General features: G+C 36.3%; 1 protein-coding gene across 2 annotated transcripts in view; it reads left to right on the forward strand.

Annotated features, from left to right (window-relative positions):
- scube3 (signal peptide, CUB domain, EGF-like 3) overlaps positions 1 to 25,000 on the forward strand; it is a 272,493-nt gene that overhangs the window by 148,972 nt on the left and 98,521 nt on the right. For both annotated transcript variants that reach the window (XM_056448768.1, XM_056448769.1), the window contains exons 5-6: positions 12,079 to 12,225; positions 15,058 to 15,174. In XM_056448768.1, coding sequence (XP_056304743.1) covers positions 12,079 to 12,225; positions 15,058 to 15,174 — 264 coding nt within the window. The remainder of the gene's footprint in view (positions 1 to 12,078; positions 12,226 to 15,057; positions 15,175 to 25,000) is intronic.

The raw sequence follows: 25,000 nt of genomic DNA on the forward strand, positions 1-25,000 counted from the left end.
CCCCCAAAAATCAAGAATTATGTTGTTTCAGCTCATTTTAAATAAGTAGTTTGAAGAAACGGCTAACATATTTTCTTTGATTCTATGTCTTGCACATTTTTTATTGGAATTTTGACTTTTTTGATTTTTCGACTTTACACAACCTCAGAATTAAAACATTACATCCAAGATTCAAAATTTCAGAATTCTAAGTTTGTATAATTTTATTTATTTATTATATGTTATTAATTAAAAAAAATGCTGGGTTTCACAAAATTTGTGTTGGGATAACACGAAGGAATTAAGTTAACTGATTTGGTTTTACAAATTTAAGTGGATTGAACATTAAGTTGTCTAAAAAAAATCAAGAATCGTGTTGTTTCAACTCCTTTAAAATAAGTTGTCAAATGTCACTTTTTTGAGTGTTTATTTAGTCGAGGAGTCAACGGTTTCAGGTATAAGCTCACAATTTCAGTTTTTTATTGTTTGTTAGATTTTTGTCCATTGCAAAATAATCTTGCATAGTTCTCTGCTAATGTTATGGCGTTTGAATCCATTCTGTTGTATTCCTTAGGCAGAAAATAGGCACTCAAATGTGTGCATATTCCATCTGAGCCTGCAGGCAATGATTTAAAGAAAATCCCCCTGAACCATTGAATTAGGGATCATCCAAATAATTTTCAGTAATTGGGCAGTAGTGAAGACAGTCTTATTTATTTATTTATTTTTTCTACAATGACTTCTTATGGGCAGCACGGTGTGGAGTTTGCATGTTCTCCCCATGTTCATGTGGGTTTCCTCTGGGTGCTCCGGTTTCCCCCACACAGACATGCGCTATAGGTGAATTGAAGAAACTAAATTGGCCATGGTGTTTGAGTGTGTGTGTAAATGTGACCGTTTATGGGTGTCTCCCAGTACTGTGTTGCGGCTGGAAGGGCATCTACTGCATGAAACATATGCTGGAGTAGTTGGCGGTTCAATCCCCTGAAAAATAAGGGACTAAGTGAAGGAAAATGAATGACTGAATGAATAACTTCTTTTCAAACAGGCCAAAGATGAGAGGACTAGTTTGAATGTGCAATCCTACAGTCGGATAATAAAGATAAATTGGCTTTACAATATCCACTGTGAAAATCCACTAGTACATTTCACAAATAACTGCACAGAGCTAAGTAACACCTTTAATTAAATGGGAAAGTAGAAAGGCTGAAGTTGTTTTTTTAGTGAAAAGCTTTGGGTTATTTATAACTTTGAAAAAAAACATCTCTTTTACATTGTAGTAAAAACTTTTTGAGCTCATTTACTGTGTGTGGAGCTCAGTGTTATTCCTTTTAAACGTTGTCATGTGAATTGGCTTCAGATTTGATGAGCCATTTCATGATCCACAGCTCTTTTTTTGTTGAAGACTATGTGGAATTGTCTTGAAATTACGGTAATCTTGATCTATAATGCAACACTTTAAACTCTATAATGATCTAGAATTAGATTAAGTGCATTGCTTGGACTAGTAAATTGAATTAAATCTTTTTTTGTGGTCTGTTTGGATAATTTTGCAGAATTAAATCCAAAACTTGTCTGTTTGGATAATTTCACATCTCTAGCCATCACTCAAGAAGCCTATCATATTTCTCCCGATATGTATAGTCATCTTTAACAGCCTTGTATTTGTTTTAACAGGCTGCAGACCCTAATCGGACCACTTTTTAAATTCTCTTTAAATGGCTTTCCCATCATTTTTCCAAACGCTTGTGAACTTCTTTCTATTTCCGATCATTCAGCTCCATTTTTCTTAAGCCGGGATTCTCAGGAGAGTTTAGAATAACTCTCGTAATGATAAAAACGGCAGGAATTCGGCAGGGAGTTACAGGCGACCTCGTAGGGTGGGTTACACCTCGGCCTGGAAAAAAAAGACTCATTGTATCAGCGCTTGAGCAGTTTACGGCTCTTTTGAGAGCCTTTGGGTCTGGTCTTACCCGGATCCTGACCCGAATGTGATGAATGAGTCGAGTTCAGAGGAGAGCCCTGTATTAGACCTGTGGTAAGTGATATGAGACTGACTCTGCACTGTTTGTGAACTGTTATGATTTACATTTCATTTTTGAGGTGCACATTTTCTCAGCTGCTGCTCATTAAAGCCCGCATGAACTTTGTATCGTGATGCATTTCCTAGAGAAACGACAAATATTAAATGAGAAAACCGTGAGTGTGGCTTGTTTGGTTCTACTGCGAGCTGATTGGATGTAGTATAGTAGGCATTTCATTCTGGAAGATGGGGAAATGGGTTTGGGGAGAGTTTTTACAACCTAACAGACTCCTCCTCCTCACAATTTCTGTTTGCTGTTAAAACTGACTGTTGGAGGGGCGTGGTTAAGTATGTTAGCCACGCCCAATACCTCAGACAGAAGTAATCTGACACTTATTGCTCATTTCCACTGAGAGGTACTGTACGATACGGGTCACCTTTATCAGGCTTGCGTTTTCACTGCCAAAAGGGTACCCACAGTAAAACCGTACAGGTCGTTCACATATAATATGAGAAGCAGTTCTCACAAAACAGATGCTTTATACTCATAAATACTTGTGTCTAAATGTTCATTACTAACCTTTCAATGAACATGATTTGATTATAACTGCAGATCAATGATAGTATAAAATAGCCTACTGTAAAGTCTGCAATTATATAAAATAAATAAATACAGCATATATGAACACATAGAGACCCTTACAGTCTCAGATATGTTACTAATGGCAGAAAAACTACAGCATACTTTTAGGCCTTATTTGGGTTCGAAATCAACACGCAACAAAGCTCAGTCAGTGCAAACGTGTCATGTGTCTTTAATCTTCACCAGCACTCGTAACCTCTGTTAGAGAGTAATTCCGTCCTTCCCAGTTAATAATAGTCCAAAAGGCGGTGATCATAGGTAAACATGGCAGTTTGTTCATGTTTTATGTTGCAGAATGCATCATTTGCTGCTTTTTTTCCAGCTTCACTCTCGTGTTTGTATCTTTCTGACAGGATCGGATATCAGAGCGCTTCAATGATCACGAGCACGTTATTAATATGAGCTCAAGAAGTTTGTTATTTCAAATATAGGCGTGTGATCGCGAGCTCTCTGGAAAAAGTGAAACCACTCGCACTTTTAGACGAGCTCGTAAAACAACAACAGGACACAGCAGACTTTGTTCTTCTTGGCTTTGTGGCTGTTCATCAAGACGACGGCAACGTTTGTTTGAGCTCAGGTCGACCATGGCTTGTAATTATATGTATATATCATTACGGTGTAATGTCTCGGCTGTGTTTTTAAAAATTACGGTTCCTTTGTTTTTATTCTCTTGCTTCTGCGAGTGACGTATCTCTGTAAACTAATAGCGTTCAGCTGCGCTTCTAGCTCCGCCTTTTGGTACCCTTATGTCCTGCTAGGTACCCTTTGCAAAGGGATACCAAAAAATTGTATGGTACGGTTCACTTTTAGGTACCTTTTGACAGTGTAAACGGCCATAAAAGTGTACAGAACCAAACCACTCAGTGGAAACGGGCCAAAGCTGTGTCTCATTTCAGAGGTTGCATCTTCCAAAAGATGCATTCGAAGGGCGCTGCGTCTCATTTCAAAAACATTTGATGGCTTCTTAAAATGCAGCCTCAAAATGTGTTCTTCGTTTCCCATGTAATGAAGGATACAATCAGTAGATCCTTTGTGCCCTCAAACATCCCAAAATTAAATGTATGAGTTAGGTTTTATTTTACTTGGATGTCTAATCACATGGCGACGCAGTGGCACAGTAGGTAGTGCTGTCGCCTCAAAGCAAGAAGGACGCTGGTTTGAGCCTCGGCTGGGTCAGATGACGTTTCTGTGTGGAGTTTGCATGTTCTCCCATTCACGCATTCACGTGGGTTTCCTCCGGGTGCTCTGGTTTCACACACAGTCCAAAGACATGCGCTACAGGTGAATTGGGTAAGCTAAATTGTCCATAGTGTATGAGTGTGAATAAGTGTGTATAGATGCTTCCCAGAGATGGGTTGCAGCTGGAAGGGCATCTGCTGCGTAAAACATATCCTGGATAAGTTGGCGGTTCATTCCGCTTTGGCGACCCCAAATTAATAAAGGGACTAAGCCGAAAGAAAATGAATGAATGTCTAAACACATGATAATAAACACAAAGAGTCTGACATGTTTCACTATTATATATAGACAGCTATAGACAGTTTACATTTTTATGTGTACATGTATGGATCAAAGGAGATACATTTCCAGCGTCTGTAAACCTCGCTTGCCTTCAGATCAATTAAAATACATTTTAAAATCACTTTGAAAAAAAAGTCTTTACAAATTTTATTGCCACTTATTAACGGCGACTGTTATGATTGCTAGGTGGTGAGGTCTGTCCTCTGTAAGCTAGATTGTCTCATTTCAAAATGCTCGGTTTGGCCTGTATGGACTTGAATGACTCACCTTTGAAGTCTGCATCCTTTGGTGGATGCAGCATCTAAAATGAGACGCAGCCTCTGAATATAAAAGATATGGAACCAAATCTGGCCGAGCTGAAGGAGTTTGCATGTGCAACACCAAAAAAAGATAATCTTTGAATAATTTTTTTTCAGTGTATTATTGAACGCATGGTTCGCATCAACAATCATCGATAAACCAATCAGATAAATCCAAGCCTGCAATAAATAGCCCAGATTGTCTTACCTCCATTATCTTCGTTTATGAAGAATGCCCCGTCACCCTTCAGCAGGAGTCTCCACCACCCCCTCTCTTTTTCCGACTCAAGCTGGAGCTGGCCAACCACAGCTCTGACTCCCGCAGGAGTGTTGCCCTGAGCTTCAATTCCGCTGGAGTCTTACAAGAGTCTTCAGTACCCCCTCTCTAGCTTTTCTCCTCTAGTTTTTTTGGGGGGGAGGGGGGTTCAAATTCGTGGCTGCTGTTCAGGGTTAATAGGAATTTTGAGGAGCTCTTGAGACCTACCTAATCTCGGACCCCCTTCTATTCAATATCACCAGGTGGGAGCCCTGGGCTCAAGTATCTCCAAGCTCAAGGTTATCCCCAGGGACAGCATCCCAAACCTGCAGCTAGTATGAAGCAATAGCTAAGTATGAACTCTTGAAGTGAATTTTTCTAAACTAATTTTAAGAGGATCACGTGCTATAATTGATTTTGGCTGGTCTTGCAGCAAAATAAAAAACCATTGATAAACCAATCAGATGAATCCAATCCTTCAATAAATAGTCCTATTTGTCTTACCTCCGTTAACTTAGTTTTTGAAGAATCCTCTCTTCCACCCCATCTTCTCCTTTCCTCCTTTACCAGGGGGAGCTCTCGAGACCTACCAGATCTTAGACCCCCTCCAATGCTATATGACCAGGCGAGAGCCCTGGACTCTAATATCTCCGACCTCAGGGTTCTCTCCCAGGACAGCATGACAAACCTGCAAGTAGTATCAAGCATATCTAAGTGTGAAATCTTGAAACTTTGGCCATTTTAGAGTAGGATGCCTAATGGTTTAATCCGATTTTTAATGTACTGTGTTAAGCTTATCTAAAAGTCCTCCACCTGAATGGATTCAAAAACGGTAAATCCCAGCTGTTCAACTCTAGAGGATCTTAAATATGAGCCTATTTCCAATTTTTAAAAAGTGGAGTGTTTCTTTAAAGCTGAAACTATTAATTTAGTGCATTGGCAGGAGCATTCATGATGTCATCTGAACTCGCTGGTTGATGTTTCTCCATTTGTTTTTTTCTTCTTCTGGGGAATCGTGCAAATATGCAAAAAAGCAGAGCCGTTTATTCTCAAAGTTAGTAATCTCAGCAGGGCGATGGCATTCGAAATGCTCGCTGAAACATTATCATTCACGGCTGTGAGAGTTGAGTTTTAGACCCAGAGCATGAATTAGAGAAATTGGAAAGTTCTTCAGACATTGGTTCCCAAGAGCTCGGGGAATAAAAAATGGTCTGATTTTGTTTTCTGGCAGCAGAAATGGGAAAAACAAAAGGTTCTAATTAATCAAAGTGATGCGGGCAGATGTGAAAGGTTGTGAATTACTAATTGAAACCAAAACGTTGAGTCCTGTCGCCCCTCTGTCCACATTTGTCAGCGGTTTTCATGTGTGGAGGGGAAAGGTTTCCTGTAAAGCTCGCAGGATCTGCTAAAATACTGGCCTCAGGGTTTTTACATTTGTATTTCTGCTCTCTGAGTGTTGTTATTTGAGGCCTGAACTGCTCAGTTTTATTAGCTGCTTTTTGACTGACCAAACCAGTAAGAGATGTTAAAAACAGCATGCTACAGTAGTTACTCCTAGCAGTTGCCTGAATAAACATTTAGCAGATATGTTAAATGCTTAAAATGTCCAATCATTAGCCATTTTGGGAATAACATGCTACTTGTGGTTCTTGATATTTATGCTGCTATTTTGTGTACAGAATATGGTTTTCTCTGGTGTAGTGCCATCACTTCTACTTTCCAATACAGTGGCATGTAAAGACAAAAATATAGCCATAACAGTTTAAATTAAAATTGGACCTTTGTTTTGCTTTTGTTTGTTTGTTTTGTTTTGTTTGTTTTGTGTTTTGTTTTGTTTTGTTTTTTTGCTTTTGTTTTTGTTGTTTTTGGTTTTGTTTTAATTAATTTTATTTTAATTTTTTTTTTTTTTTGTTTTTGTTTTATTTCATTGTATTTTAAATTTATTTTGCTTTTTCTTTTGTTGTCTTTTGTTTTCTTTTGTTTTTGTTTTTATTTTAGTTTATTTTAAACAAAATTGACTATAGAGATCTTCAATACTTCAAAACTAATTTAAATAAATAGAAATGTTAAAAACAACATCAAATTTACAAAAGAATTAATACATTTAAAGAAATCTGAAAATACTATCATTCGTTCAAAGATATATAGTAATAATAATAATAATAATAATAATAATATATTTTATGTTTTCAATTTATTTGTTTTTTCTTATGTATGTTTTCTTTTTGTTTACTCTATTTTATTTTAAACATTAATATTACTATAAATATTTTCAATACTTACATAATGCAAGAAAATACTTACTAGTTTAAATAAATATAAATATTATTAAAACAAAATAAAATGTAAAAAAGAAATAATAAATTATTAATAAATCTACTCAATCTACTCTTAAATTTACTCAAATATATATATATATATATATATATATATATATATATATATATATATATATATATATATATATATATATAATATTATAATGTTTTATCTTATTCTTTTATTTTTTTACGTCACGCTTTACAATAATAACCTTTATTTTTATTAACTAGCCTTAAAAAATAGTTTAATGCTAATAATACATTAACAATCACTAATACTACCTTATTATCTTATCTCATCTTATCTCATCTCATCTCATATGACAATATTATTAGTAGTACTGGGTTGTGGCTGGATAAGCATCGACTGCATAAAAAAATATGCCAGAATAGTTGGCGGTTCATTCTGTTGTGGTGACTCCTCATAAATAGGGCACTAAGTCGAAGGAAAATGAATATTATATTATATTATATTATACTGTATACAGTGTTTCCTGCTGTGGTGGCTGGTCTTTAATTACCTGTGGCATTATTTCAATGACAAATGTCTAGCTCAGTATTGCAAGTCGAGATCGGATTCATGTAATACAAGCATGCGCATCTCTTTGCTTGCACTCCGATTTCCTTTGTTCGTGCACGAAACTTCTTGCACGCCCTCAATTATACGCTGCTCAAGCGCAGATTTTCTTGTGCGCTCTCAAATAAATGCTGCTGAATTGGGAATGTCTCCAATAGGCCTACAGAACAGCCTTGATGCGTCCTGAAGTAAAGTGAAACGGCTATAAACTCCAGCAAGATACAGTCATTGTATGCAGAACCACAGACCTTTATCTATAAAGTATAGTTATGGAAACTGTGGTCACCATAACTGAAAGCTACGCCGTGTTTGCTGGCCTCACGCATCGCACAGTCCTGTCAGTCAGTCAGCATGTAACATTACAGGGTTAAACAAATATTGCACAGCAGCACCATTATGATTACAGAAGAGTTCGCTCTGTGATAATACGTTTTGGTGCGATTATAACCCACTGAAGGTTTTGAATGGGAAGCTGTAATGTAGCCGTGGTGGGAATGAATTTTGTTGTTGTGCCCCACCATGGAAGAATACATGTAGCGGAAACCATGATATATCTTTGAATACATGTTCATATTTTCAGATTTCTTTTGAATTTTATTAATTATTTTGTCAATTTTATAAGTTGCTTATTAACAATTTAATTGATATTCTTGAAGTATATAAGTATTGAATATGTGTGTAGCCATTTCTGTCTTGTAATGATTGCTTTGATTGAAACAAAATGGATCTTAGTGTTTTAATCTACTGTATGTTTTTTTTAATTTCAGCCTTTATAGCTTTTCCTTTTAAGGTTTTAATTCATAATTCATTTTTTATGGTCTATTCATATTAATGTATCATAATGAATCATTATTTCTATACTGCTATATCATACTATATCATATATTTAGTAGCAATAGTACAAAATAGTTGCATCACAATAAGTAGCATCCAACAATATTGTCATATTTTCATTGCTTAAATGAGCCGGACCCCCAATTTTATTTCATGCTTAAGGTTTTTCTCAAGGTGTTTTTGTTCTGCATATGTAACTGACCCCTGTCAGATACATGTGATATAAGCTGTTTTCTCATATAACCTTGACTATAGACGTTCCCTTCAGCTCCCCATGGATCTTTCCCAGGGTGCCGCGGGTCTGTTGACACAGATGCGTCCTGGGGTCTGAAGTCAGCAGGGTGCTTTCATTCTCCTCTTACTGTTCAAACACCACTGAACATGATTCTGATCTGGGGTCAGTCAAAGAAAAGCAGCATTTTCCCAAGTTTGGAGAATTCTGAATGACTGAAACCTTTCCTAGCAAGCAGAAGCTGGGGAAATATGTAAATTTCAGCATTGACAATAGTAATAGATGTTTCTTGAACAGAATAAACTATTTTCTGAAGCATCATGTGACACTTAGGACTGGACTTGTGATGCTTAAAATTTAGCTTTGAATCAGAAGAAAAATTTACATTTTAAAACATTCACACACAGCGGTTATTTGAAATGGTAATAATTCAAATTTTCTTATTTTACTGCGTAAAATTATCTTATTTAATATATTAGGTAACCTACTATGCTAGTCGTGCAATCATCATTACACAAATTCAAAAAAATTAAGCTTCTTTATTTTAGTCTCTTGTCAAAACACGGTTGGCATTAAGCCAAAGAAAGGTTGTATAACTCTTATTTTTATCCGCGATCTTACTTTCTCTTTCTCCTTCACTCTCTGGAGCATCTGACATCATGTACCTCACTCAGGACATGCGTTAGGACTTTTCCTACCGTAATACACCTAAAACACGAATTGCTGTAAAACATTTTCTCTCGTCAATGACAGGGAAAAGGTTAAACAAAATCATCATCGATTTGACGTACATCATAATACCCGTCATACATGTAAAGCAAATATAATGTCCTTCAATTAGGTCATGTCCAGCATCCATCACCCTTGAATCGGTCTCCATCACTGTAAGCTGCTTGCTTTTCTGTCTGTATTGATCCATTTGTTAGATGTTTGCTCCCACTTTGTTTTGCAGTCTGAAGTGTGTCAAACGCTCAATTCACGCACTGTCATTCACTCGATTTGCGCCACAGGATGTCTAATCGTATCTTTGCATTGACTTCACATGAAAATCACTCATGCTTGACGATTCATCCGCTGTCTGCTTACTGCTGCAAAACAGTTACCCCCACTTTCATGTAATGTTAGGATTGTGTTGGGACAGGTGAGCAGTGTTGCCAGGTTTTGAATTTGAGTGTGCGGGTAAAAAAGTGTTAATAGGCGGTTTGACAAAATTTGAGTGGTTTTGAAACGTAAATTTTATATGCAACTTGTTTAACTAAACATAACTTGGTGCTCCTACTCCATTCAGTTATAGTGACCAGTGCATAGAGCAAACCAGGTGGGCCCCTCTGCAAGATGAGGTGAAGGAAAGTTGTATCAAAATCTGTCTCCTCTGACATATCAGACTACCCTTCACGTGCACGCGCATCACGCAGCGCCTGCAGTTAAACTCACAGCGGTTTATCATGACACTTTTATGTAGGATTTTTTCCACACTTGACACCAAGAACAAACATAAAAGCTTCGTCTGTTTGATGAACAGCACCCAATTATATTCAAAAGAATTTAAAACGCCAAATGAGAAGAATTCATACCACATTTCGAAAGTAAAACAGACTTTAACAGGTAGTGTAACCTACACAACATTAAGTGCAATGTGTGGGTAAGAGGAGGGCAGTGTTTCAATGTGATCCGGTTATGTTGTGGTTCTGTGACTGCTGGTGTTTCTTGCTGTATGGTTAAAATTTTGACAGTTAAAGCAACTAGGTTCATTTTAACTAGGTTAACTAGGTTAATATTAATCTAATATTTTGGGCGTTTTTTTGTGTGTTTTGGTGTGTTTTGGACAGCTTTATGTGTGCAGCATCTGTGAAATTGCGACTTTTGGTTGATGTTGTGTTGATTCAGTGATCGCAAAATTGCGGAAAAAACTGATTTTGTGAAAACTAATCACGTGAAAACTGGGTCTGGGGTGCGTTTCCCAAACAACGATGTAACTCGCGGCTGAACTATAATAGTTGACACATCGTTTTGAAAAAGAACAATGTAGTGACGAATGTTTCCCAAAACCCGTAGTTTCTCTGTCGCAGATCCGTCGTTTTGAACCACATTAGTTATAATGTAAAACGCCCATAATGATGCTCTAAACAGGGTGGTGTAACAACTACTTTAGAGAAGAACCCTATAATTTCTATGTGCAAATTATATTGTTTTATGCGCACACGCTATCAAAAAATATAATATTAGTTTTGGTAATAAAACAAGCACTCGCTTTCCATATAATTGAAATATATGTAAATGGCACATATAAGACCTGTTTTCTTTACAAGTATTACAAAGACCATTATATATTCTATTCTAAATTAACATAAAATCACTTTCAAAAGCTAACACGTATTCTAATGTCATATATAAATCATATAAATAAATAATGAGGCTATTTATTTATTTTATATGAATGATGATGATGATGATTATTATTATTATTATTAAGTATGATATTGTTTGTTTATTTTATTTACATTTTTTTGAAAAGTCAACTTTTACAATCTGACACATGCAAACCACTGCAGAAATGTTCTAACCAACAGGGACATGTCATATACAGTACAGATTCTTAATAAATAAGCTACTATAAATTAAAAGCATTAACCTATGCTATGTTTTTGGTTTTCACAAGCTTTGGAGACGTAGCGTAAATTCCACTTTTAAATGATAGGTCAGCTATAGCTTTCGTCATGAGGCTGTGTTAAAAATGACAAATGTTTTCAAAGTGCACTGCGAAGGGAACTCAATTTTAAACATGAAGATCGCTAAAACTGAACTGTAAAAATGCTTTAAAAGCAAACTACACCTGAGAGAGATGACTTTAATGTTTTTTTAATTTTTTAGTCATTCCAAGTTTAAATGTTAGAATGTTCTAAATGAATAGGGCATAGGGGGATAAGTGGGAATAGAACACAGCCAGTAACTAGGCTTTTAACTACAGCTCCAGAGGTGTAGTTGCAAGCATAGAAATTTGCCACGCAGTTTGCGGATGTTCGTTGGAACGAGGGATTTGGCAAATGCCGAATCAATAAACTATGTTTGTAACGACACAACTTGCGACCTTAATTGGCTTGGATGGTTTTTCGGAAGCGCACCCCAGATTAGAAGCTGGTTATATACACAGTTTCCACACAACTGTGTTTAAAATCTTTATTAATGGGATCTTTGGATAATAAGTCACCTTTAATAAAATAAAAATCATCTCAAATTTCAAACAGCAATGTATGTGGTTCAAAATTTTGATCTGGTGGAGAATCTTATCAATGTGATTTAACTAGAAAGATAGATATTGCAATCAACTCAAGACATATCTTTCTTTTGTAAAGTAATCATCCTTTCTGTCGCCTCTTTATTTGTGTATTGCAGTACGTTTCAATGGAACTAAGGATGTGGCCACCTGCATGGATAAAAATCACGGCTGTGCCCATATTTGCCGTGAGACCCCCAAAGGAACCATCGCCTGTGAATGCAGACCAGGATTTCAGCTCACCAAGAACAATCGAGACTGTAAATGTGAGTAATCAATCATGTTAATTACACACACTCTACAATGGGGAGGAAAAATGGAAGCATTTGAGAGATGATTTTATATCAAATAGATTGATGGAGAGAGAGAACAATAAATGAACGGAATGATTGATGGATATCTGGATAAATCAATGGAACGATGTACAGAAATACGAGTAGAACAATGGATGTATAGATAAAATGATGGAAGGAAGGATGGATGGATGGATGGATAGGTGGGTGGATGGATGGACGGACGAATGGATGGATGGATGGATAAATAAATGGATGGACAGTTGGATAGAACAACTGATGGATGGTTGGAAAATACATGCATTGATGGTTGGAACAATGCATCGATGGACGGACGGACGGATGGATGGATGGACGGATGGATGGATGGATGGATGGATGGATGGATGGATGGATGGATGATGGACGGATGGATGGATGGACGGATGGATGGATGAACGAATGAATGGATGGATAGATGGATGGACAGTTGGATAGAACAATGAATGGATTAATGGATGGAACAATGCATGGATGGATGGATGGACAGATGGATGGAACAATGCATGGACCGATGGATGGACGGACGGATAGATGAATGAATTTATAGACTGAACCACTGATAGAAGATTGGAACATGGATATGGATTGATGGATGTGTGAAAGTGTAGAGCTATTTGGAGCAATGGAAGTATTTATGGATGGATACAACAGTGTATGGATAGAACAATGGATGAATAAGAAGAACTGTGGATGGAACAATGATTGGATGGATGGATGATGGATGCATGGATGGATGGAACAATGCATACATGGATTCATGGATGGATGGATGGATGAATGGATGTATAGTACAACAGATATTTAAATGAATGAATGGGTGGATTGAACAGATTGGAAAGAAAGATGGATGATAGAACTGTGCGTGGATGAATGAATTTATTGACTGAACCACTGATAGAAGATTGAACTATGGGTATGGAGTGATGGATATGTGAAAGTGTAGAGGTATTTGGAGTAATAGAGGTCTTTATGGATGAAGACAACAGTGTATGGATAGAGCAATGGATAAGAAGAACTGTGGATGGATGGACGGACCGTTGAATAGAACAACGGATGGATGGATGGAACAATGTATGCATGGATGGATAGAACAATGGATGGATGGAACAATACATACATGGATGGATGAATGGATGGACAAATAGATATATTGAACAACAGATAGGTAAATGGGTGGATTGAACAGATTGGAAAGTCAGATGAATGATAGAACTTGTGGGTGGATGAATGAATTTATAGACTGAACCACTGATAGAAGATTGAAATTTGTATATGGAGTGATGGATGTGTGAAAGTATAGATGAATTACCGCTTTGTAAACATTTGGGATGCGTGCGCAGAGAGGTTACAGAAAAAAAAACGCGAGCACTTGCGTTTACAGCGAGGGAATGACATCCGATTAGAGATATGTTATATTGATAACATATTATATATATTATTTACATAATGCTTTCAGCTTATTATAACAGCTTGTCACCCAGTGATAAGCACAGCTATTCTGCAAAACTAACGTTAGAGTGAGCAGCATTCGTCTAACAAGATTTGCGATAGCACACTCCCAATAGATATTGGATAAGACGAAATGACCAAGCATCCAGTCCGAAATATACAACTATCTCATTGAAACTCCAAGTGATTTTACAAGAGACAAGTTAAAGGCCTACAAGTCTTTGGATGCCAACAATTTTGTTCTGTGTGGTCATGTGCAAGAAATATTGATTCAAAACTTTGTAGAGCTAAAAACCGAGGTTCTGCCTAGCCGAAGACAAGGAAAGAAGACGGAGCTTTACAAGGCATGGGTAATCATCAACAAGCAAAACAACTGCATTCTGACAGTGAACTGTACCTGTGCAACAGGGTATGTGAACTTACACTTACACATTTCATTCTCAGCATTGTGTCCGCAGTTTAATTGACCATATTGAACTGTTTTTGCTGAAATCATTGCTAATCAAAAACAAGTAATGTGTATGATTCAGCAGAGCGTGAACTTACCTGATATGAAATGAGAACTGCAGAGTCCAGCATTTTTAATTAGGTCTTCAATCCATTCAGCTCCTCTTTAGCCAAATACATCTGCGGTTGGCAGTGTGGTGGACGGTAAAAGTTTTCTATTTTTGGACTGAATTTGGCATCCTACCGCACAACACAACATGTTTGCTATTGCAACCGGTCTTTTTTTGCAACCGGGAACCCGTGTGACGTCATGTGTGACGTTGGTTGGTTATTCCTCAATAGAGCAATGTATGAATTAAGATATTAATAGGTGAACCGATGGATAGAAAAATGGATGAATAGGAAGAACTGTAGATAGAGTGATGAATAGATAGAATGATGGATTGATATAATAATGTTTGGATGGATAGAACTGTGCATTAAATAACACATGTATTGATGCATGGATAAACTGATGGATGGATGGATGGACTGAACCAAAGATTGATTGAATGAAATGGGTCGATGTATTGAACAACGGATAGAAGGATGAACACACTGATGACAGGATGGATCGGTTGAACATTGAGTGGATGGCTAAAAGGATGGATGGAACAATGTATAGATTGATAGTATGATGGATGGATGAACAGAACTATGGGTAGACTGATTGATGGGTTGTTAAATAGATGAATAAATGATGGCCTGGAGGAATGATATGATTGATGGACTTAAAAGAAATAAAATGTCTGCGCAGAAATACCAAAAAATAAAAGTTTCTGTCTGACCTTCGTGATCTCTAATCTGTTGTGTTGTTCTGCTGTCTAGTGACCTGTAACTATGGTAACGGCGGCTGTCAGCACATCTGTGAGGAAACGGATCATGGGCCCAAATGCTCGTGTCACATGAAGTTTGCGCTTCACTCAGATGGAAAGACCTGTGTAGGTGAGTTAACATTCCCTGCACACACAACTCAACCCGGCCAGAGCCATGACTTTTATCCATAGGGAGTTGGTTGAATTGGGAAAAGGATGTTCACTAGGATAAATAAGTGAGGATAAATAAGCTGCTGATTAGCATCAAGTAAAATAGTTTGAGATTATTAGTTGATGAAAGATTATTTGATGGTCCTCGTTATTTTTGAATTCAAGTTGACTTTTAAAGTGGAAGTGAAGCAGTCAGTTTACATCATTCATTTATTTCCTTCGGCTTAGTTCCTTATTCATCAGGGGTCACCACAGAGGAATGAACCGCTAACTAATCCAGCATATGTTTTATGCAGGGAATGCCCTTCCAGCCGCAACCCAGCACCCGAACACATCCATACACTCTCAAATACACTCATACACTACATGAAGTTTTCATTCATTCATTTTCTTTTTGGCTAAGTCCCTTTATTAATCTGGGGTTGCCACAGCAGAATGAACCACCAACTTATCCAGCATATGTTTTACGCAGCGGATGCCCTTCCAGCTGAAACCCATCTCTGGGAAACCTCCATACACATTTGTTCACACACAAACACTGCAGACAATTTAGCCTACCCAATTCACCTGTACTACATGTCTTTGGACTGTGGGGGAAACCGGAGCACCTGTAGGAAACCCACGCGAACGCAGGGAGAACATGCAAACTCCACACAGAAACGCCAACTGACCCATCCGAGGCTCGAACCAGCGACCTTGTTGTGGGGTGACAGCACTACCTACTGCGCCACCGCGTTGCATACATGAAGTTTTATAAATGATTGACCATGGCTGGTCTCGCGTCATCAATCACTAACCAACCAATCAGATGACACATTCAAGTTCATATAAATAGTTCGCCTTCCTTATCTTTGTCATCCATTTTTTTAACAAACCCCTCTTCCACCCCGACCTTTCCCACTCCTTCCTAATCCAATAGCAGGGGAGTTCTCGAGACCTACCTGAGCTCAGACTCCCCTTTCTCCCTACTGTCTAAACCAGGGATGCCCAAACTTTTTCATATGAAGGGCCAAAAACTAAATATCACTGAGAGGGCCGTTGGCCGAAGGTAACTATATTACATTAAAGTTGCCCTGGGTAATTTCCTAATTTATTTCATAATGTTTCAAAATAAATAGAAAACATTACTTTAAATCGTATTAGCTAATTGCAGTATCACTTTTAAATGATAAATTATTATCAGTTCAATGCTGAATACGTTAGTCAAGCAGAATCTGCCTTTGACTTGATTCACTCCCCAAAGTCTCTGGATTATCCTCTTATCTGTCGTATGTTCATTTTAAACTAAATCAGATTAATTTACAACATTTAATTGAAACATTTAATTTCAGATAGCTTTTAATAATAAAACAGACAAAGGGTTACATTAAATTTGAATTGACAATCTTGAAACCATCCCCATCATTCTTCCTCACTTCTAAAATGGGATGATGAGCCAAGTAAGGGTTACCATGGGCCAACTTTGGCCCCTAGTTTGGGCATCTCTGGTTTAAACGGAGGAAGCAACCTTAATATTCTCATTTTGCGCCATGTTGTTTAAATGGCAAATCCGTTTGCGCCACTTTGTGGACTCATGGGCATGCAGCTTTAAAATAGTGGTGTGTTAAGGCACATTGTTGGCTTGTTGCTATTTTGAGGAACTGAAATAGACTGTGCCATTGACCAGCTAAAAGCTGCTCTAAAGTCCACCGCAGAGCGCGTTAATTCAATTCAATTTTCAATTCACCTTTATTTCTATGGCTCTTATACAATGTAGATTGTGTCAAAGCAGCTTCACATAAAAGGTCATAGTAAATTGGAACAGTGTAGTTCAGTTTGTAGGCAATTATGTGCCTATGCAGATCCAAACGCATAAACATTGCTAAATAAACACAGGATGTACAGCAATACACAAATATTTTTACATATGAGAACAATTAAAGAATTATAATGTTACAAAAATGTCTATTTTCTACATAAATATACAAATCACCTCCTTTGTGCCTCCCAAGCCTTTTTTTTTATGTCTGTTCATGACAATTTGCATATGTATAATGTTATTATTATTATTAGCAGTATTAGTTATCATATGTATATTTGTATTTGTTTTAATAAAAACAAGTTTAGATTTGTCCACCTGTCGGGTTTTAGAGACGTCTGCATCACCATATGGGACATAGGACGTGTCTTTGGAAATAACTTCCTTTTTTTAAGCCACACTTCATTATTATTGTTCATTTATTAGTTTGCTGGAAATTAGAACTGAATTTAGAATGGAGATGCGCAGATCAGCTGAAATGTCACCCGAATCCGCGCACATATAGTTTTATCTGATATATGTATCCGCACCTGATCGTCACTTTAATAATTGAATTCTTTATTTAAGCATGATGATAGGTCACCGTGGATATTAACAGCAGATTCAGTGAGCTAATCTGCACATCTCTGATAGTAAAATAATACGTTAAACGTTTTAATAATACGTTTAAATCGTAAACGTTTTTAAATGAACATTTATAAAAACGAAAGTTTGTATTTAGACAACATTTTCATCAAATAGATACAGAAAGTAAAAATAAGACAGTTTAGCTTTTACCGATACAGGAACAAGATAACAACAATAAGGGTGCCACTTCAGCCTAAACTGCAGCTTTGTTATGTTTCCTTGGCCTTTTTCTTTGCACTTTGCAAAAACAGAATAGCATCTACTGTGCCTAAATTCGGGCAATTTCGCTCCGCCTCCAAAACGCGGCCAGCTAAACTGAATGAGCATTTACTCGCACCGCTTGCTGTAGGAACGCACAAGATTCTCCTCGCAAAGCGCTGCAGTCGTGGAAATAAGCGATCTTGTTTCTCCCTGAACGATAGCAGATTTTCCTCTGACTCCTAACTGAATCTTTAAACAGTACTCTTGCACTTCATCCATTATTTTGAGCGTCTCTGCTTTTTCCCTCTACATCCACCCGCGACCCACCCGCAATTAATCATAATGTATTTTTTTATTACTCAACCCACCCGAACCACGGATTATCCGCAGCGCATATAAATAACAGACATCCGCACATCACTAATTTAGAAATAGTTTTGAAACAGATCTTTGCGCTTAACAAACTAAATTTAATAAATATGTAGGCTAATGGATTACTCCACGAAAGTAAAGGAGTAAAGAGTAAAAGTAAAGTAAGGCCGAATGGAGGAGGCTCGTTCTTTATCGTTGTACTGCAGATGCTCTGTTTAACTGTTTTCTCGCTAGTGAAGCGTTCAGGTTTTCCACTTACAGAGTCTGCTATGTAAATAGCAAATGTGCCGTGGTGCAACACAACTGACTTTTAAAGGCAATGGGAGATGAGACTCTGATTGGTTTAATGCACATTATGCTCAAAACGCACCCATAACTCATTAAGAGAATCGCTACCCTGTTAGACCATGTGCCGGGGCGCAGAGCGTATTTATCCATCCTTAAAATAGCAAAATTGGATTCGGACACAGCCTTATTGCTTGTGCATCATTCGCTTTAGACTTTGCGCTTAGATCATTAAAATAGAGCCCGTCATGTTTCAGTTGAGAGTTTGTCAAACATCGAATAAAAAGTGGACATTTATATCACTTTACCGGTTACCTTTATAGTTGAAATCAATTTCCTAAGTACTGTAATCTTTACTGACTGCTTGACTTCCACTTTACCACATTTTCTAGCGCGCTCCAGAGGTTGTTAAAGCAAAAACACTGCCTTTAAGAGACTCCCGCTGGAAAACTCCCAACTTAATGTTCTGTCAAGCCCAGAGTTTGCCTTGATTTTTATGTGGCGGAACCGAATCTCTGAGTTTCACTCATCGTACAGTAAGAAAAACAGGCTGTTCTGTGCATCTCGAGTGTTTTACAGTGAGCACATTGTCCTTTAGCTATGCTTCATTTACATACATATGTTGGCTTTTCCATTAGCCTAGTCACGGATGAGGATTTACGGGCATCATGGGAGCTATAAACTGAAAGTCGAGCGCAAAAAAGACACTTGCGCATGAGATATAAACTTGATGTATTCGACAATATTTCAGACTTAGGAAGTCGAGATCGTTGAATGTGAAGAGTTATGTGCCTTCCTGCTCTGCTCGTCTTCCTCTTTTTTCTGTTTAACCTCGCTTGCTTTGATTCACTGAACACATTTCACTTTTTTTAATGAGCACTGATTGGTTTGAATGCTGTTTAAAGCTGCGGGTGTGGGATTTATGCGCTTTTAATGTCAGAAAACGGTTTTGCTTAAATAAAGATTGTTTGCGTGCGTGCGTGCGTGCGTGCGTGCGTGCGTGCGTGCGTGCGTGCGTGCGTGCGTGCGTGCGTGCGTGTGTGTGTTTGTGTTTGTGTGTTTATGTCCGAGATATTGAATTGAACCGAATCGATGGCATGATAATCGGATCCGAACCGAACCGTGAGACCAGTGTAGGTTCACACCTCTAATTTCTGCATTAGAAGCATTGCCACCAAAGACAAGGAACATCCTATCTTACTGTAGCTCAACACCAACTCTATGGCAAACGTGTTGAGAAAAAGCCAGAAGCAGACGTTGACAAGACTTGAGAGTCTGGGCGGAAAAATTGCAGCCAAGGCAGCAGAGCTGCGAAGGCTATGGTGTTCAACACAAAGTTAAAATTTATTTGTTTATTAAAAATCAAATGTGTTACGCTGTTGCGTATGTATTAAATATAACTGACAATTTAAATAAAATGTTTTATTTTTTAGGGTTCAAAATTTATACGGATTTTACATTTTTCTCTCATACTTCTGTCGGGAAGTTGGCATTAAATTTAATTTGAAATGGTATTAAAAAGGTCTTAAAAGCCTTGAATTTCATTTGGAGGATCCCGGGGGTACCCTGTGTTTAAACATAAGATAATTATTTTAAATAAAATAATTTAATAATATTGTTTAGCTTTTTTTTTTTATTACCGATACTATTACTGTACTTATTTTCAAATTTAGGGTAATTTTTCCTAAAATATTACAAGGATTATGTTATTGTTATATATTTTTATTCCATTATTATTATTATTATTATTATTATTATTATTATTATTATTTTCAAACAACCAAACAATATTATGATTACATTTTATATAAATTAATCTTATGTTTATTATTATTATTATTATTATTATTATTATTATTATTATTATATTTTTAATCTACTACAACTTTTTTATTATTATATTTTAATATAATTTCATAAATTATGTTTAATAATTGTATTTATTGTTTGTAAATAATAGTATTGTAATAATTTTTTTTATTCTACAACAACTATCATTAACATTATTATTAATATTATTATATTTTATTGTTATTTACAAACAACTAAACAATATTATGACTACATTTTATATAAATTTATCTCATGTTTAAACTTTTATTTGCAAATGTTTTATTACCATAATTTCTTAATAAATATTTCAATAACTGTTTTTATATTTTACTATTATTTAATAAATTGTTCTGTTAGTATTAATTTATAAAATGTAATTAATAAATAGTTAATATGTATTAATTATTTAATAAATGTTATAAATTATATTAACGTTTTTTTTATTCTAATTCATTTTGTTAGTTTGATTTATTTATTTTGGGCCGTAATTTGTGTGATTTGTCTATACATTTAGTCACACTTTACACTTCAAAAATAATTTTTGCTGTTTGTTCAAACTAAATGAGCTGAATCAACTCAACTCTTGAGTTGTTGTTGTTTTTGTTTGTTTTTTGGGGGGGATAACTTAATTATGTTCAATCCACTTAAAGGTGCTGTATGTAAGTTTGACACCCAGTGGTTGAACTAGGTATTGCATGCCTGGTTCAAAACTTACGCAAGTGCAGGTTGCCAGATTGATGACACCAACATCATATCAGTGATTCAGCATATATGTTTATTAATGTTAAAGAGGTTTAATATGGATTAATTGGATCATAAATCTTACCATTTTGTTGGAGTGCAGTGAGTGCACTATTTTGTGCTCCTGAATGGCTGTATTTAAATTTCTACCGTGTTTCGTCTGGTGCAAACAGCTAAATTTCTTATTAATACTAAATCTCGTCATGCAGTGTGTTGTTAGGACACAGGGTTACAATGTAACCTGCTCACCTAATGTTTACACTCATAATATTTATATAATTTACTAATTAGTAGCCACCACATGTGGAACTCTGAATCTGCGTCTCATTTCAGTTACTGTCCACCGGATTTCAGTCATGCATTCAGTGAGCATTCCAGTCATGGACTTATTCTTTGAGAGCCTTTCTGACTGAATAAATTAAATATACTGTTTTCCGCCAAGGCAACCTGGGGTCCTGAAATATAATTGGCTAAACTGGCAGTGGGCAGGTTTAAAGAACCAAAACAAAGACAGACATTACGGCTAGTAATGCACATTTTCAAAGCAGAATATCTGACTTCAGCATTGTTTTTAAGATAAGCAAGAATGTTCACTTAGCATGTTTCTGAAATATCTGCAAACATATCATGGCATTTTTATGCTTTAGAAGAGTCAAAAACGTACACACAGCACCTTTAAATTTGCAAAAACAATTAGGCTAACTTAATCCATTCGTGTCAGGACAACATGAAGGAATTGCATGGAACCCAGAGGTTTTTTTACAGTGTAGTCAGCAAGAGAGTCCGATGCTCTCACAAAAACAGACGTTTTTATCAGTGTTTGCTTAAGCTGAAAATGGATCTTGGTAGCGTCAGCTGTAATAGCTGGAAAAGTCATAAAACAAGCGGACCCACAGACTTCAGGATGGCATTATATGAATCCTTCAGTTAGCAACCCTCCTCTTTGCGAAATAGAAACTCCAAATAGAAACAAACATACACACGTTCCTTCAGCAGCCTAAATATCAAGAAGTGTGTTTCCCAAAAAAAGCGAAGCGCGGTTGGTTTTGGCTCCTTTTTGGACTCTCATGTCAAGGTCTCACTCAGACGCCCTATTATTACCCCTACATTTCCCCCTCGAAACCTGCCAGCGGCTCCGCAATGAGACGTCTGGAAGGGGAAAAAAAAGACAAAACGGGGTGAGAAAAGTGCGGGCCACGATCTGTTAGGGCCTCAGGAATCCAGATGGGCTGCGGTCGGCCCCAATCGCTCTCTCACAGCCTCTAATAGGCCAGAAAGCCACAATAAAACAAGCTGAACTTATTAATGAGCCCCTGTTGAGCGATGGGCTGGAGTCACACTGTAATTGATGTGGCCTACCCACAATCCCCCGAGGCGCTGCAAACCGCTGGCTTGATAAGAGAAGGTGAGATGAGAGGCTTGGATGGATGTTTCTTTAGCGACAGGCACTTCTGTGTCCCGAGGATACATTTTTTTTATGTCTTTATATAAAACAGGGAACTTTTGGTGATATGAAAGTCACTTTTGAACTGCCTTGGAAACTTTTTAGAAAGCTGTTTTGCTCTCTATATATATATATATAGAGAGAGCAAATAAATAAATATATATATATATATATATATATATATATATATATATATATATATATATATTTATATATATATATATATATTTATATATATATATATATTTATATATATATATATATATATATATATATATATATATATATATATATATATATATATTTTTTTTTTTATATATTTATATATTTTTTATTTTATTTTTTTATTTATTTATTTATTTTATTTTATTTTCTTTTAACACAATCCCTCCTGGAGTTAATAAAAATTGCTAAAATTTTGTAAAATTGCTAAATATTCGGTGATCACGGAGTCGTGAAATTACTGATAACAGTGATAGGATTTTTCTTTTTTCTTGATTGAAAATTGTAATTAAAAAAGCAGTATAATGGAGTGCTACTGTTTTTAGAAAGTTGTGTTGCAACTATTTATATATAACACAGTTATACTTTGCAAAAAAAAAAAAAAAACTGACTAAAATGACTGATTTTGTGGTGCAATCTCTTAAAATATGCAGTAATATTTGTGACATTTCTTATCGTTTTGCTGAGAAAATATATGTAAATTTACACAAATCTTCATTACTTCATTAAGACCATCGGCTTGATAAGAGAAGATGAGATGACAGATTTGGATGGATGTTTCTTTAGCCACAAGCGCTTCTGTGTCCCGAGTATATGTATGTATGTATGTATGTATACACACACACACACTGCATATATGCACACGCGCACACTTTCACCGGCCACTTTTTTTTTTAGGTACACCTGTCCAACTGCTCGTTAATGCAAATTTCTAATCAGCCAATCACATGGCAGCAAATCGATGCATTTAAGCATGTAGACATGGTCAAGACGATCTGCAGTTTAAACCGAGCAGCAGAATATGGAAGAAAGGTGCCTTCTGTATGGAGTATAGTGTGAGAGAGACCTTTGCGTATTTATCTTAATATGTCTAAGAAAAGCAAAAACAGCTGTGAACATAACAAAAGGGTTAAAAACACGATAAAAAAAGCAGTATATTGAAATCCTGCCGTTTATCAGTCCTTCTAACACTATACGTTAAATGTCTTTAATAAATGGTGACAACTTCAGCTAGAGATGCACAAATATTCATTAAAAAATCACGATCTCGATTCATTTAAGAGATTCAGAAACAGTTGTTGAAATGTGACATTTTTATGAGTGAGAATCGTTCATTCAAGCAATATCAACAAAATAAATTGATGGGAGCAAATAAAAAAAAGAGTTAGAACCTCTATTAAATAGCTTTTTTGTATACCCAAAACGGGTAATATATTCAAGCATGTTTCTTTTTTCATGCCTCAAAACAGCATGTATGTTACACTGAAAAGTAAAAAACAAACAAAAAAGAATGCCCACAAGAAAAATGTACTGTAACTTTAAGCAAATTAAGGCATATTCCCATAATAAGTAATAATAATAACAATAATTATTACATTTTTATATTATTTTTGTTGGGTTTTTGTTGGCTAATTATATTTAGTTGGGTTTTCTTTTTTTAAAATACAAAATTTTATTTAAATACAACACTTTGCCCAGCTATAAAGTCAACAGTTCTGCCTGGTTCTCGAATCTGATTGGCTGATAGCCATGTGATATTCTGCAATATCAGCACTTGTACAGCCTCTTCACCCTTGTGTATTTTTTCCGCCCAAATAACAAGCAGACAAATAAGCTCACTACAGTTTGACAAATGTTGCAGCTGTTGGACAACATTATGTACTTTTGAGGCTTTTTAGGTGAGAATGTAGTTGTTTAGATTGCAACTATGCATTTATTTATAAGGACAGCGCATATTTAAAAATTTAGAAGATTCTGCACATTGGCGGCCATCAGCCTGTCATACTGAGCAGAGCAAAGAAACTGGCGGTTCACCACCACAAGATGACGACAGAGACGGCATAAAAGCCCTTAGGGGAGAAAAACTCAGCGTAAATTTAAAACTACAGCTGATCAAATCATTATAAAAAGTAAAGTGACGTTCTAAGTTGACCTCTCTCTTTTTTATGTTGTAGTGCTGTGTTTATACCATAGTAATCTGCTAGTGTTTGCTTTGCTTTGGCTTTTTCAGGGTTAATTATTTTGATCTCCCGATTGCACAGAGAAATACTGGGAAATCTCTGTAGACTGATGGCATTTCATGCCTTTCAACCTGTTTAACAGAGAGAATATTTTTTCAACACATTTCTAAACATAATAGTTTTATTAACTCATTTCTAATAACTGATTTCTTTTATCTTTGTCATGATGACAGTACATAATGGTTTACTAGATATTTTTCAGTGAAATTTAAAGGCTTAACTGGGTTAATTAGGTTAACTA

This window comes from Danio aesculapii, chromosome 23 (genome assembly GCF_903798145.1).
Source record: "Danio aesculapii chromosome 23, fDanAes4.1, whole genome shotgun sequence".
Classification (NCBI taxonomy): domain Eukaryota; kingdom Metazoa; phylum Chordata; class Actinopteri; order Cypriniformes; family Danionidae; genus Danio; species Danio aesculapii.